This window comes from Capricornis sumatraensis, chromosome 9, assembly GCF_032405125.1.
Source record: "Capricornis sumatraensis isolate serow.1 chromosome 9, serow.2, whole genome shotgun sequence".
Taxonomy (NCBI): Eukaryota; Metazoa; Chordata; class Mammalia; order Artiodactyla; family Bovidae; genus Capricornis; species Capricornis sumatraensis.
In genome coordinates, this window is record NC_091077.1 from 19,783,846 (window position 1) to 19,797,060 (window position 13,215).

Consider the following 13,215-nt stretch of genomic DNA (forward strand, 5'->3'; position numbering starts at 1 on the left):
CTCACCGTTCTTATTCAACCGACTCCTGAAAGTGCTAGCCATTACAATAAGACAAGAAAAAGAAATAAAAGGCATATAAATTGAAAAGTAACCCTATTTGCAAATGACATGATCTGTGAACAAAATTTCAAGAAATCTCCCAAACACGCCCCTAGAACTAAGGAGAGAGTTAATTCAAAAAGGTTATAGGATAAGAGATCAACACACAAAAATCAGTGGCATGTTTGTATGCTAATAATGAGTATATGAAAACTGGAATTGAAAATACAATATTACTTATAATGCTTTGAAATAGAAAGAAAAAAAGAAATGCTTAGATGTAAATCTAACCAAACAGATATAGGACTTGGATACTGAAAACTATACAATGCTGATGAAAGAAATCAAAGATTTAAATATATGAAGAGAATCTGAAGCTAATATAACATTATTATACTTCAGTAAGAAACAAGGGAAGGCAGGGGGGAGGGAGGAAGGGAAAAAGGGAAAGACTATGTCTGTAGGTTGGAAGACTCAACACAGTATGCCAAAGTTTATCCAGTTTTGGAACTTCCCTGGCTGTCAAGTGGTTAAGACTATACATTCTAATGCAGAGGGGTGTGGGTTCCATACCTGGTCAGGGACCTAAGATCCCACTTGTGGCACTGCCTAAAAAAAAAAAAAAAAAAAAAAAGCCTAATCTCCCCGAACTGATATACAGATTTAGTGCTATTCCTGTCAAAACCTCTGCAAGATTTTTGGGTAAATACAAGCCAGATTTTTCTAGTCTCTAGTCTCATTCCCTTACAGCTCTGGCACCAGATTCCTTTCTCTCCCTTCCAGGTCTTTGCTTAGGCAAGTGCCCCTGTTGATGCCCCCACACCATACCAGCAGCCCCCCAGCAGCTCCCCTCTCTGTTCCCTGACTCCAACCAGGCCTCCCTGACTCCCTGACTTCTTGCAGGGACCAGAGAGACCGGCATTTCCCTAGAATCCCTGGACCTGCCTGGCCCAGCCCCCGCCCAGGGCTGGCAGGGGAGGGAGCTCTGGAGCTGACAGAGAGAGGAAATTCCCCTGGAACCTGTTTCTCAGCTTCCTGGCTCAGCTGGAGCACCCGCTGGAGGGAGACGCCAGGCCGGGCCAAGGACCCTGGCCCGTCATGGCCTTGGCCCTGAGCCCGCCCCGGGTCCCCAAGCCCAAGAGTGCCCTGCCCTTGCACTACTATGAGAGCTTCCTGGAGAAGAAGGGACCCCGAGATCGGGTAAGACAGGCCGGGGAGCTGGCACTGCTGGGTGGCCCCTGGGCAGGTGCGGCACCTCTCTGAACCTAGACCTCCCCAGCCTGCTGAGGAGGGTGAGGTGGGTGCTGAATGGGGCAAGGCATAGACTGGGGGCTGGGAAAGGTTCTGTCTGTCTGTCTGTCTCTGTTCTGAGCTCTTTCTCTTTCTGTGTCTCTCCCCGCTTGGCTCTATTGGTCTCTTTCTGAAGCTCAGATATAAACAGGATTAGGGACTTTCTCAAGGAAATGGCGGTGGGGGGGGGGTGTCTTCTGACACCACTCCCTACACCCGCACCCCTCCTCCCCCAGCCCTGAACTAACTCTATGAACCTTAGCCACAGGGGTCAAGGTCCATACAGATTGCAGGTGGGGACAGTGAGATGTACTGGGGGCTGTAGCCAGTCAGGGGCCCAATGAGTGTGTGTGTGTGTGTGTGTGTGTGTGTGTGTGTGTCCTCAGAATAAAGCTCAACTCCTCCATTCCGCTAAGACCCACCCTCATCTGCCACTAGGACCCAAACCAAGCACCCTTTTCCCTCCCTTTGCCCTGGAAGCTTCCTCCTTTCCTTCTGCCTTCACGCATTCAAATCCTTCCCAGCCTAGAAAGCACCAGAGGCAGGAGATCTCAGGGGTTAAGAAAGAGGGTTTATTTACCAGTGAACACACCTCAAAGCATGTAGGGGATCTTGGTTCCCCAACCAGGGATCAAATCCACGCTCCCTGCAGTGGAAGCCAAGAGTCTTAACCACTGGACTTCCAAGGAAGTCCTAGGCAGGTACCATAATTATCTACTATTTTATGGGTGGTGAAACTGAGGCACAAAGAGCTTAAACAGCATTCAGTGGGTGACACATAGCTGGTGTATGACAAAGCAGATGAGTTTGTTCACTTACTGCTTTCTTCCCAGTGCCTAGCACACAGTAGTTCTTCAGTAAATGATAGTTAAATGTATGTGTGTATCTAGGATGTATCTACAGATGGACAGATGGGTGAGTGGGTGGACAGACAGGTGCTGCTGCTGCTGCTGCTAAGTCACTTCAGTCGTGTCTGACTCTGTGCGACCCCATAGACGGCAGCCCACCAGGCTCCTCTGTCCCTGGGATTCTCCAGGCAAGAATACTGGAGTAGGTTGCCATTTCCTTCTCCAATGCATGAACGTGAAAACTGAATGTGAAGTCGTTAAGTCGTGTCCAACTCTGTGCGACCCCATGGACTGTAGTCTACCAGGCTCCTCTGTTCATGGGATTTTCCAGGCAAGAGTGCTGGAGTGGGTTACCATGTCCGTCTCCAGGACAGACAGGTGAAACGATGGATAAACACAAATATACTTGGGAGACACTGCAGGTTTGGTGCTAGATCACCACAATAAAGCAAATATTGCGATAAAGTGAGCCTTATGAATTTTTTTCATTTCCCAGTGCTTTATAAAAGTTATGTTGACACTAGTCTGTACCCTGTTGTATGTAATAGCACTATATCTTTTTAAAAATTAGCTCATAATCATCTGCTTTCTTTTTAATTAATTGTTTACTTATTTATTTTTGGCTGTACTGGGTCTTTGTCGCTGTTCGAGGGCTTTCTCTAATCAGGGAAGGCTACTCTGTAGTTGTGGTGCACGGACTTCTCATTGTAGCGGCTTCTCTTTTGGCAGAGCATGGGCTCTAGGGCATGTGGAATAGCTCTGTATCCTAAAAAGACAATGTACATAACTTAATTTAAAAATAATGCTTTTGGGAAAATGACACCGGTAGATACTTCTTTGACTCAGAATAGCCACAGATCTTTGTTTAAAAACAAAACCCCACAATATCTGTGAAGTGCAATAGGTGAGTACATAAGTGGATAAAAGAATGGATGGATGGATGAATCAATAGGTGGCTCAATGGGTAGATGATAACTGTCAATATAAGAGCTATCCTCATCGTGAAAGTGTTAGTCGCTCCGTCATCTCCAACTATTTGCGACCCCATGGACTGTAGCCCACCAGGCTTCTCTGTCCAAATACTAGAGTGGGTAGCCATTCCCTTCTCCAGGGGATCTTCCCAACCCAGGGATCGAGCCCCCATTGCTCTCCTGCATTGTAGGCAGATTCTTAACCATCTGAGCCACCAAGGAAGCCCTTACGGACTCATTAATTTACTTCCTCTTTCAGGAAGTCTTCCCCGATTTAGCAATTTGAAGTCCTCTCTCCTCTGCAATCTCTTGGCCCAGGGTCTATCTCTACCTGAGGGTGCTAATTTCTCTTCTCTGAAAGATTTTAGTGTGTCTGCTTTCTCTGTGGGCTGCCCTGGTGGCTGCAGGTGATGAAGGAAACCATGTAAAGATCTGGGAGAAGCATGTTCAGGCAAAGAGGCCAGCAGGTGCAAAGGTCCTGAGATAGAGAAGAATGGAGGTGCCCAGCTCTGCCACCTCACCTCCCTCTCTTTCTCCACCTCTGGTCCACAGGATTACAAGAAGTTCTGGGCAGGCCTTCAGGGGCTGACTCTCTATTTCTACAACAGCAATCGGGACACTAAGGTAAGGATGGAAATGAAGCCTCAATAACTGGCCTGCCCTTGACCCCAGGACCTAACAGAGGTGTGGACAGGATGTCCTAGCTGGGGGATGAGGCACTCAGACTCTGTCTTCTGTGCTCCCAGCATGTGGAGAAGCTAGATCTAGGAGGCTTTGTGAAGCTCACAGATGAAGCTCCCTGGGGAAACTCCCATGACCCTAGCACCCACTTCTGCTTGGTCCTTCGGAACCAGGAGATCAAGTTCAAGGTAAGTCTCTTAAGGGGTGGCTGGTGGGAGACCCTTCCTCCATGTCACACCCACCATTAACACATACCAGCACAGAATCACACAGAGTTTATCACTGGGTTGGTATCACTGGGCAAATCATTAACCTCTCTGGGCCTCAGTTTCTACAAGTGAAAAAATGAGATAATGTGTGTAAACTGCCCAGAACACAATCTGATCCACAAGGACCTCAACTGCCATCATTCAATCTTCAGCTAACATTACTGAGCACCTATTGTGTTCCAGACACTCTTCTTAGTAATACTCTCTAATACCATGTTCAGTCACTAATTTGTGTCCAACTTGTTGTGAACCACATGGACTGCAGCACGGCAGGCCTCCCTATCCAACTCCCAGAGCTTGCTCAAACTCATGTCCATTGAGTCAGTGATGCCATCCAACCATCTCATCCTCTGTAGTCCTCTTCTCCTCTTGCCTTCAGTCTTTCCCAGCATCAGGGTCGTTTCCAGTGAGTCAGTTCTTCACATCAGGTGGCCAAAGTTTTGGAGCTTCAGCTTCAGCATCAGCCCTTTCAGTGAATATTCAGGGCTGGTTTCCTTTAGGATTGACTGATTTGATCTCTTTGCAGTCCGAGGGACTCTCAAATGTCTTCTCCAGCACCATAATTCAAAAGCATCAATTTTTCAGCTCTCAGCCTTCTTTATGGTCCAACTCTCACATCTGTACATGATTACCGGAAAAATCATAGCTTTGATTATACGGACTTTTGTCAGCATAGTGATGTCTCTGCTTTTTAATATGCTAACACCATACACAAAAATAAACTAAAAATGGATTAACACCTAAATGTAAGACCATGTACTATAAAACTCCTAGAGGAAAACATAGAACACTCTGACATAAATTGCAGCAGTATCTTTTTGGATCCAGCTCCTAGAGTGAAGGAAATAAAAACAAAAATAAACAAATGGGACCTAATTAAACTTAAAAGGTTTTGCATAGCAAAATAAGCCGTTAAAAAAAACCCAAAAATACACCTATAGAATGGGAGAAAATATTTGCAAACAATATGACCAACAAAGGATTGATCTCCCAAATATACATACAGCTCAATATCAAAAAAAAAATCAACTCAAACAAAAAATGGGATATCTAAATAGACATCTCTCCAAAGACATACAGATGGCCGAGACACATGAAAAGATGCTCAACATCGCTAACTATTCAGTTCAGTTCAGTCTGTCAGTTGTGTCCGACTCTTTGCGACCCCATGAATCGCAGCACGCCAGGCCGCCCTGTCCATCACCAACTGTGGGAGTTTACCCAAACTCATGTCCATTGAGTCGGTGAAGCCATCCAGCCATCTCATCCTCTGTCATCCCCTTCTCCTCCTGCCCTCAATCCCTCCCAGCATCAGGGTCTTTTCCAATGACTCAGTTCTTCGCATGAGGTGGCCAAAGTATTGGAGCTTCAGCTTCAGCATCAGTCCTTCCAATGAACACCCAGGACTGATCCCCTTTAGGATGGCCTGGTTGGATCTTCTTGCAGTCCAAGAGACTCTCAAGAGTCTCCTCCAACATCACAGTTCAAAAGCATCAATTCTTTGGTGCTCAGCTTTCTTCACAGTCCAACTCTCACACCCATACATGACCATTGGAAAAACCATAGCCTTGACTAGACGGACATTTGTTGGCAAAGTAATGTCTCTGCTTTTTAATATGCTATCTAGGTTGGTCATAACTTTCCTTCCAAGAAGTAAGTGTCTTTTAATTTCATGGCTGCAATCACCATCTGCAGTGATTTTGGAGCCCCCCAAAATAAAGTCTGACACTGTTTCCCCATCTATATCCCATGGAGTGATGGGACTAGATGCCATGGTCTTAGTTTTCTGAATGTTGAGCTTTAAGCCAACTTTTTCACTCTCCTCTTTCACTTTCATCAAGAGGCTTCTTAGTTCCTCTTCACTTTCTGCCATAAGGATGGTGTCATCTGCATATCTGAGGTTATTGATATTTCTCCTGGCAATCTTGATTCCAGCTGTGCTTCCTCCAGCCCAGCGTTTCTCATGATGTAGAGAAATACAAATCAAAACCACAATGACACTGGTCAGAATGGCCATCATCAGAAAGTCTATAAATAATAAATGCTAGAGAGAGGATGGGGAGAAGGTGATGGCACCCCACTCCAGTGCTCTTGCCTGGAAAATCCCACAGGCGGAGGAGCCTGGTAGGCTGCAGTCCATGGGGTTGCTAGGAGTCGGACACAACTGAGCGACTTCACTTTCACTTTTCACTTTCATGCATTGGAGAAGGAAATGGCAACCCACTCCAGTGTTCTTGCCTGGAGAATCCCAGGGACGGGGAAGCCTGGTGGGCTGCCATCTCTGGGGTTGCACAGAGTTGGACATGACTGAAGCGACTTAGCAGCAGCAGCAGAGACAGTATGGAGAAATGGGAACCCTTCTGCCCTGTTTTTGAGAATGTAAATTGATGCAGCCACTATGGGGAACAGTATGCAGGTTCCTTAAAAAACTAAATATAGAACTACCATACGATCCTGAAATCCCACTCAGGGGCATATATCAGGAGAAAACAGTAATTCAAAAAGATACATGCACCCCTATGTTCATGAAGTGAATCGAAGTGAAGGTCACTCAGTCATGTCTGACTCTTTGTGACCCCATGGACTGTACAGTCCATGGAATTCTCTAGGCCAGAGTACTGGAGTGGGTAGCCTTTCCCTTCTCCAGGGGATCTTCCCAACCCAGGGATCAAACCCAGGTCTCCCGCATTGCAGGCGGATTCTTTACCAGCTGAGCCACAAGGGAAGCTTCCCTATGTTCATAGCAGCAGCATTTACAAGAGCCAAGACACAGAAGCAACCTAAATGTTCTTCAATGGAAGAAACTAAACAGAAGATGTGGTACATATAGACAATGGAATATTACTTAGCCATTAAAAAGAACAAAATAATGCCATTTGCAGCAACATGGACGGACCTAGAGATTATATACTGAGTGAAGCAAGTCAGAAGGAGAAAGACAAATACCACATGACATTGCTTATCTGTGGAAACAAAGAAAAAAACGATAAAATGAACTTACATACAAACAGAAATAGTTCTACAGTCATAGACAACAAATTTATGGTTACCAAAGGGAAAAAGGAGGGGAGGAATAAATTAGGAGTTTGAGATTAACATATACACATTACTATATATAATATAGATAAGCAAGAAGGACCTACTGTATAGCATAGGGAAAACTATATTCAATATTTTAAAATAATATATAAGGGAAAAGAATCTCAAAAAGAATCTCATAGGTCTTCCCTGTGGTCCAGAGGTTAAGACTCCACCTTCTAAGGCAGGAGGTGCAGGTTCCATCCCTCATTGGGGAAATAAGATCCCACATGCTAGTTGGTACAGCCAAAAATATTTTAAAAAGAATCTCATATATAAAATACATATATATATATATATATATCACTTTTCTATACACCTGAAAGTAACACAACATTGTAAATCAACTATACTTCAATTAAAAAAAAAAAGAAATACAGTCTTGAGTCTTGTGGTGGAAGCATACAATAAAAAATAAAGATGTGTAAAATATATGGAGTATTAGATGGTGGCAGATGCTAGGGAGACAAGTGCAAGGGAAAGAGGATGAGGGCTCAGGGCTGCAATGTTATGAAGTGTGAATAGGTCTTCTTATTGAAGACCTGAAGGAGGTGAGGAAGCCAGCAGTGTGGAGATCTGAGAAACAACTTCAGCCGTAGAAACAGCATGTCCAAAGACCCTGGGGCTGAACTGTGCCTGGCATGTTGGGGGAACAGTGAGAAAGCCCCTGTGGCTGGAGCAGAGTGAGAGAGGAGGAAAGAGGGAGGGCATGAGGGCAGGGAGGGGATGGGGCAGGTTGTGTAAGATCTGTGGGCCGCAAGGAGGCCTGGGTTTTAACCCTGAGGGAGGTAGAAATCAAGGGAGGGTTTCACACATAGGAGACTTTTTTTCTTTTTTTGAAATGTTGACGTGAACCGCCCTGGTGGTCCAGTGGCTCAGAATCCACCTGCCAATGTAGGCGACATGGTCCAGGAAGATTCCACCTGCTCTGGAGCAATGGTTCTGTGCCACAACTACAGAAGCCCATTTGTCCTAGAGCCCATGCTCCGTGACAAGAGAAGCCACTGCAACGAGAAGCCTGCAAACTGCAGCTAGAGAAAGCCTGTGTGCAGCAATGAAAATGCAGCACAGCCAGAAATAAATTAATTATATTTAAAATAGTTGATGTAAGAACATTAAAGAATAGTACCCCCATATTACTAAGGACTTATATTCAGACATCATTCTAAATTAACCTGTTCTAACATTTAATTTTCATAACAACCCTCAGAAACAGGGATGCTTATTCCTTACTCCCATTTCACAGATGGATAGACCAGGGCTCATCAGCCAGGTATACTTTTTCTTTTGCTCCCCAGGTAGAGAGCCTGGAGTCTCGGGAGATGTGGAAAGGCTTCATCTTGACAGTAGTGGAGGTAAGAGTGGTCAACCTCGGCCCTTCTCTCTCTCCTTCCCCACTTGGCCTGCTCAGAAATCCTTTTTAAAATTTCCATTCCCCAAACAAACCTCTCAGCCTCCTCACTAGTCTCAAACTGGCGGCCTCTGAACCAGGTATAAACCATCTGCGTTTTGTTTTGTCAACAAAGTGCTATAAATTTAAAAGTCAGCTGCTGTCGTTTTAAAACCAGGATTGTTAGAAAACAGCCCTGATTTCTATGTTACTCAATTGCTCCCCGTCTGGCCCCACAGGCTGTTGAGTCTGAGATCCTCCGTGCTAGCGTTTGCTCTGTCCGTCCCCCATCACGGAAGTCCTCTCTAAGCCCTCTCTGGCCCTGAGGTGTCAGGCGGTTCGGGAGCCCCCTCCAGACCTGGGTTCCATCCTGGCTACATCCGCACCTTGGCCTCAGTGTGCCCCCTGTGACACGGTCACAGGCGCCCATTTCCTGATCGCCCCAATCCCCGTTCAGCTCCGCGTCCCGTCCAACCTGACGCTGCTGCCAGGACACCTATACATGATGTCCGAGGCCCTGGCCAAAGAGGAGGCCCGTCGTGCGCTCGAGATGCCGTCGTAAGCGCCCGAGGGTCTCCAGGATGGTGGCGGGCTGGGGAACATGGGGCCGCAGAGGGCAGTGAATAGGGTCTCCTGGCGTTGGGTCTTGGGTACACGGTGCATCCGGGCAGGGGTGGGGATTGGGTCCCCACAGCTGGAGCCCGACTGGGTGTTTGGGGCGGTTCTGGGTTCCTGACCGCGGGTCTGGGTCTTCGGGGCGGGGGGGGGCGTTAGATGCCGGGGTGGCGGGTCTGGGGCCCTGAGTGTTGGCCTCCGTTGCCGGAGGGCAGACATGGTCTTCCAGAGGCAGAGTCTGGGTCTGTGGCGGGGGAGGGGGGAGTGAGGCAGGGTCTCCAGGGACCAGGTGACGGACAGGTGAGCCTGGCTGGGTTACGTGGGGGGGCGTGGCTGTCTCTGGGGGCGTGGCCTGTACCAGTGAGTGACGCTGCCCGCCCTAGGTGCTTCCTGAAAGTGAGCCGACTGGAGGCGCAACTGCTCCTGGAGCGCTACCCTGAGTGCGGGAACCTACTGCTGCGGCCCAGCGGGGACGGCACAGGCGGCGTGTCGGTCACAACGCTTCAGACGCTCAATGGGTGCGCATGCGCGGCTGTGGGTGGGCGGGGCGTCGGATACAGGGGCGTGGTCGGGTATCCGGGCGGTGTCACGTTGTGGGTGGGGCCTGGGCGGGGCCTCCAAGTGGAATCCCTCAGGGCTTGGGTCTCCCGGCGGACATTGCCAGGAGCAGGGTCTTTCTTGAAGGTGGAGTCTTTTGAGGGCCTAGTCCCCCGCCGAGAGCCACGCCAGGATGTGGGGTGGTCAGGGTTAGGCCCTTCTTGGGGGCTGGGCCCGGGCGAGGGACGGGCCCTTCCTTGCCCTCAGCCAGGTCATGCACTCGCTCCCTACCCTGTCAGGAAGCCGGTGGTCAGGCACTACAAGGTGAAGCGCGAGGGCGCCAAGTACGTAATCGACGTGGAGGAGCCGGTGAGCATTGGGCCGGGTCCGGGGAAGCGCAACGGCGTGGGCTGCACCCCTTCCACGCCGGCCCTGATAGCATCCCCTCTCTGACCCTAGTTCTCCTGCACCTCGCTCGAAGCAGTGGTCAACTATTTCGTGTCGCACACTAATAAGGCGCTGGTGCCCTTCCTGCTGGATGAAGACTATGAGAAAGTGATAGGTTGGTAGAACCTCAGGGAACTCGGTAGGGGGGAGGGCTCAGTCCACGCCTCTCCCGCCCCCTCCCCAACCCGGACACCCTTGGGTCAGCCCCCAGCTGCCATGCCTCCTCCAGGCCGCCCTCTCTGTTCCAGGCTTCGTGGAGGCGGATAAAGAGAATGGAGAGAGTGTGTGGGTGGCGCCCTCGGCCCCCTCCACCTCCGGCCCAGGTGATGCCCCCGCCCCGCGGCCGCCGCTGGGGCAGAGTGGGAAAGGACCTAGGACTCTCATGGCTCCACCTGTGCCCAGTCTTGTACCTAGAGTTGCAGGGACCCAGAAAGTACCCAGACCCTGTCCTCTACGTGCTTCCAGGTTATGCAGGGAATGGACCAGGGCTGGGCACACACACTCGCAATCCTGAGGTGTTGAACCTGGGGCTGGAGGCGAGGGGTGGGGGGGAATGTGGGGGTGGGGGCGCAACCTAGAGTTGGGGAGAGGAGGAGGATGGGCAGAGTGGGGGGGGGGAGTCTTCCTGGAAGAGAGGATGTTTCCTAAAGTTCTCAAAGGATTTCATTAGGAAGAGATGGGAAATCAGGCTGGGAGGTGGTCCAGATTATGGATCAAAAGGAAGAGATTGGAAAAGTGGAAAGGTCTGTGGGATAAGCTGTATGGTCTTCCCTGGACTGGGCAGATGCTGAGGACCCTGCATGCATGACACATATACAAATGTATATACAATGTACACAAATGTACATACATACACACATGCCACTCATGAACATAAACCTGTGTGTCCACCTGCATAATGAGAAGTTCCTATGTAGACAGTGGTCCCACCCATGCATAAACATGGGTGTCATACAGTTCCAGTCCCATATAGCACACATATATGTACTTCAAGACACAATCACGTGTGTACACACAAACTGCAGACATATCCACTCATGAGCACAAATTCAGACCTTTACACATATATGTGTGTACACACTAATACAGACAAGTGCTGTAGCACATACCTTAGCATCCATGAGGTGTCATGCATGCACAAGAGTATAAACCCTTTGCTGAGCTGTGCTTAGTCGCTCAGTCATGTTTGACTCTCTGACCCCATGGACTGTAGCCCACCAGGCTCCTCTGTCCATGGGGATTCTCCAGGCAAGAATACTGGAGTGGGTTGCTATGCCTTCTTCCAGGGATCTTCCCAACCCAGGGATTGAACCCAGGTCTCGAACCCAGGTCTCCCACATTGCAGGTGGATTCTTTACAGCCTGAGCTACCAGGGAAACCCTTTACTTATATTCAACTTATGAAATTCACCCAGTGTCCATGTATTGCTACCTAGGGACACACATCCACAGACATAAACAGGCCCATGCCCAGACACACATGCATGGAGACACAGGCCTGTATCCAGGTGTGCACACACACATCCCCTGGTGTCTCTGTTCCACATGGACCCCGACAGTGACCACAGTTTCCCACCAGGTCCTACACCCCCCAAGGATGGCCCTAAGCAGCTGCCTCCCACGTCCATCATGCCTGCGCCCAGTCAGGACAAGCTGCCTCCACTACCAGACCAGGATAACAACTATGTCATCCCCATTGGAGACACCCCATCTGCCAGCTATGTGAACGAGGATGGTGGGTGGGGGACTGGGGTGGCTAGAGCTGGCAACAGGTAGCAAGCTGGTGACTAGATGTGACATACTACATCTTTGTCTGCTCAGTGCCATCCCATAGTCGACCAGTTGTTCCGAAGCCCAGGCGGTTGGCCAAACTACAGGCAAAGCTTCCAAAGCCACCTATTGTGTCCAAGTCAGGTATGGAAGGGGTCCCTCCTCCCAGCCCCTCCCCTATCCAGCTGAGGGTGGGCCTCAGCCTTCATCTGTCTGTTCCTGCAGAGCCCAAAGACCTCAACAGTGGCCCAGCCAGGAAGCTGGCAGCCAGCTCAGCACAGGCTTTCTCGCCCACCACAGGTAAGGTCAATGTAAGAGGGCTTCTCAAGTGGGGAACCCAGGTGGTCACGCTCTGGAGCACTCTATGCTTGGTTTAACGCTCTGCTGTGACCATCTTGAAGTTCCTTATGGCCACTGAACACATTTTCATCTTACGCTGCAGTGGTCCTGGGTGGATATAAGCAGGGAAAGCCTAGACTGGGGGTCTCTGGTGCCACTGGAGCCTCAGGTACCCCTACCCTCATTCTCAGGGCTGGCAGACGTGACAGCAGAACTGGAAGAGAAACTGCAGAGGAGGCGGGCACTGGAGTAGGCAGCTGAGCACGTGGCAGACCAGCGGGTCCATCTCCAAGCGCCACACGCCAGTCAGGCGGATCCCTCCTCCCAGAATTAAAGCTCAAGTGACCCCAGGAGCTGTGTTTCACTTGGCTCAGTGGGACAGTGCGGGGTCTGTTAGATGACTGCCCACAGCTGGTCCCAGTGGTCCTCAGCTCAGCAAACCCTGCCTCCTGACCCTGTAAGAAAAGCTCCCACCTTTTTTATGGCTATGCCTCATGGCTTGTGGGGGGCTTCCCTAGTGGCTCAGTGGTAAAGAATACGCCTGCAACGCAGGAGACATGGGTTCAATCTCTGTGTCAGGATGATCCCCTGAGTAGGAAATGGCAACCCACTTCAGTATTCTTGCCTGGAAAATCCCATGGACAGAGGAGCCTGGGGGGCTACAGTCCATCAGGTCTCAAAGAGTCAGACCTGACTTAGGGACAAAACAACAAGCTTGTGAGATCTTAATTCCCTGACCAGGGATTGAATCCAGGCCTCTGCAGTGAAAGCACAGAGTCCTAACCATTGGACTGCCAGGGAATTCCCAAGAAATTTCCCATTTTACAGCTGAGAAAGCTGAGGTCTGGAGAGGATCAGGCACAGCCAGTGCCACCCAGCCCCACAAAACCAGCAGCACTGCCTGGCCAGTGTTTGACCTTTATTAGGAGGTGAAGTGAGGAG

General features: G+C 49.5%; 1 protein-coding gene across 2 annotated transcripts; it reads left to right on the forward strand.

Annotated features, from left to right (window-relative positions):
- The first annotated feature begins 1,058 nt into the window (after positions 1–1,058).
- Positions 1,059–12,725, forward strand: STAP2 (signal transducing adaptor family member 2). 2 transcript variants are annotated; one of them, XM_068980392.1, is made up of 13 exons: positions 1,059–1,239; positions 3,701–3,772; positions 3,895–4,017; positions 8,475–8,531; positions 9,024–9,124; positions 9,565–9,699; positions 10,018–10,087; positions 10,178–10,280; positions 10,414–10,488; positions 11,744–11,899; positions 11,986–12,078; positions 12,160–12,234; positions 12,465–12,720. In XM_068980392.1, exons 1-13 carry the CDS (start codon positions 1,138–1,140, stop codon positions 12,524–12,526), a joined length of 1,224 nt encoding a protein of 407 aa, XP_068836493.1. In that variant the 5' UTR covers positions 1,059–1,137; the 3' UTR covers positions 12,527–12,720. The 2 variants fall into 2 exon arrangements, with proteins under 2 accessions (XP_068836493.1, XP_068836494.1); XM_068980393.1 differs by lacking the exon at positions 10,414–10,488 and having other exon boundaries at positions 12,465–12,725.
- Positions 12,726–13,215: the final 490 nt, after the last annotated feature.

Excerpts from the sequence above, each read along its gene's own strand:
- STAP2 (XM_068980392.1), top strand. The coding sequence starts at position 1,138 with ATGGCCTTGGCCCTGAGCCCGCCCCGGGTCCCCAAGCCCAAGAGTGCC. Across the intron at positions 10,281-10,413 it reads AGACTATGAGAAAGTGATAG|GCTTCGTGGAGGCGGATAAA; the intron begins GTTGGTAGAACC and ends TCTCTGTTCCAG. Across the intron at positions 10,489-11,743 it reads CCCCTCCACCTCCGGCCCAG|GTCCTACACCCCCCAAGGAT; the intron begins GTGATGCCCCCG and ends GTTTCCCACCAG.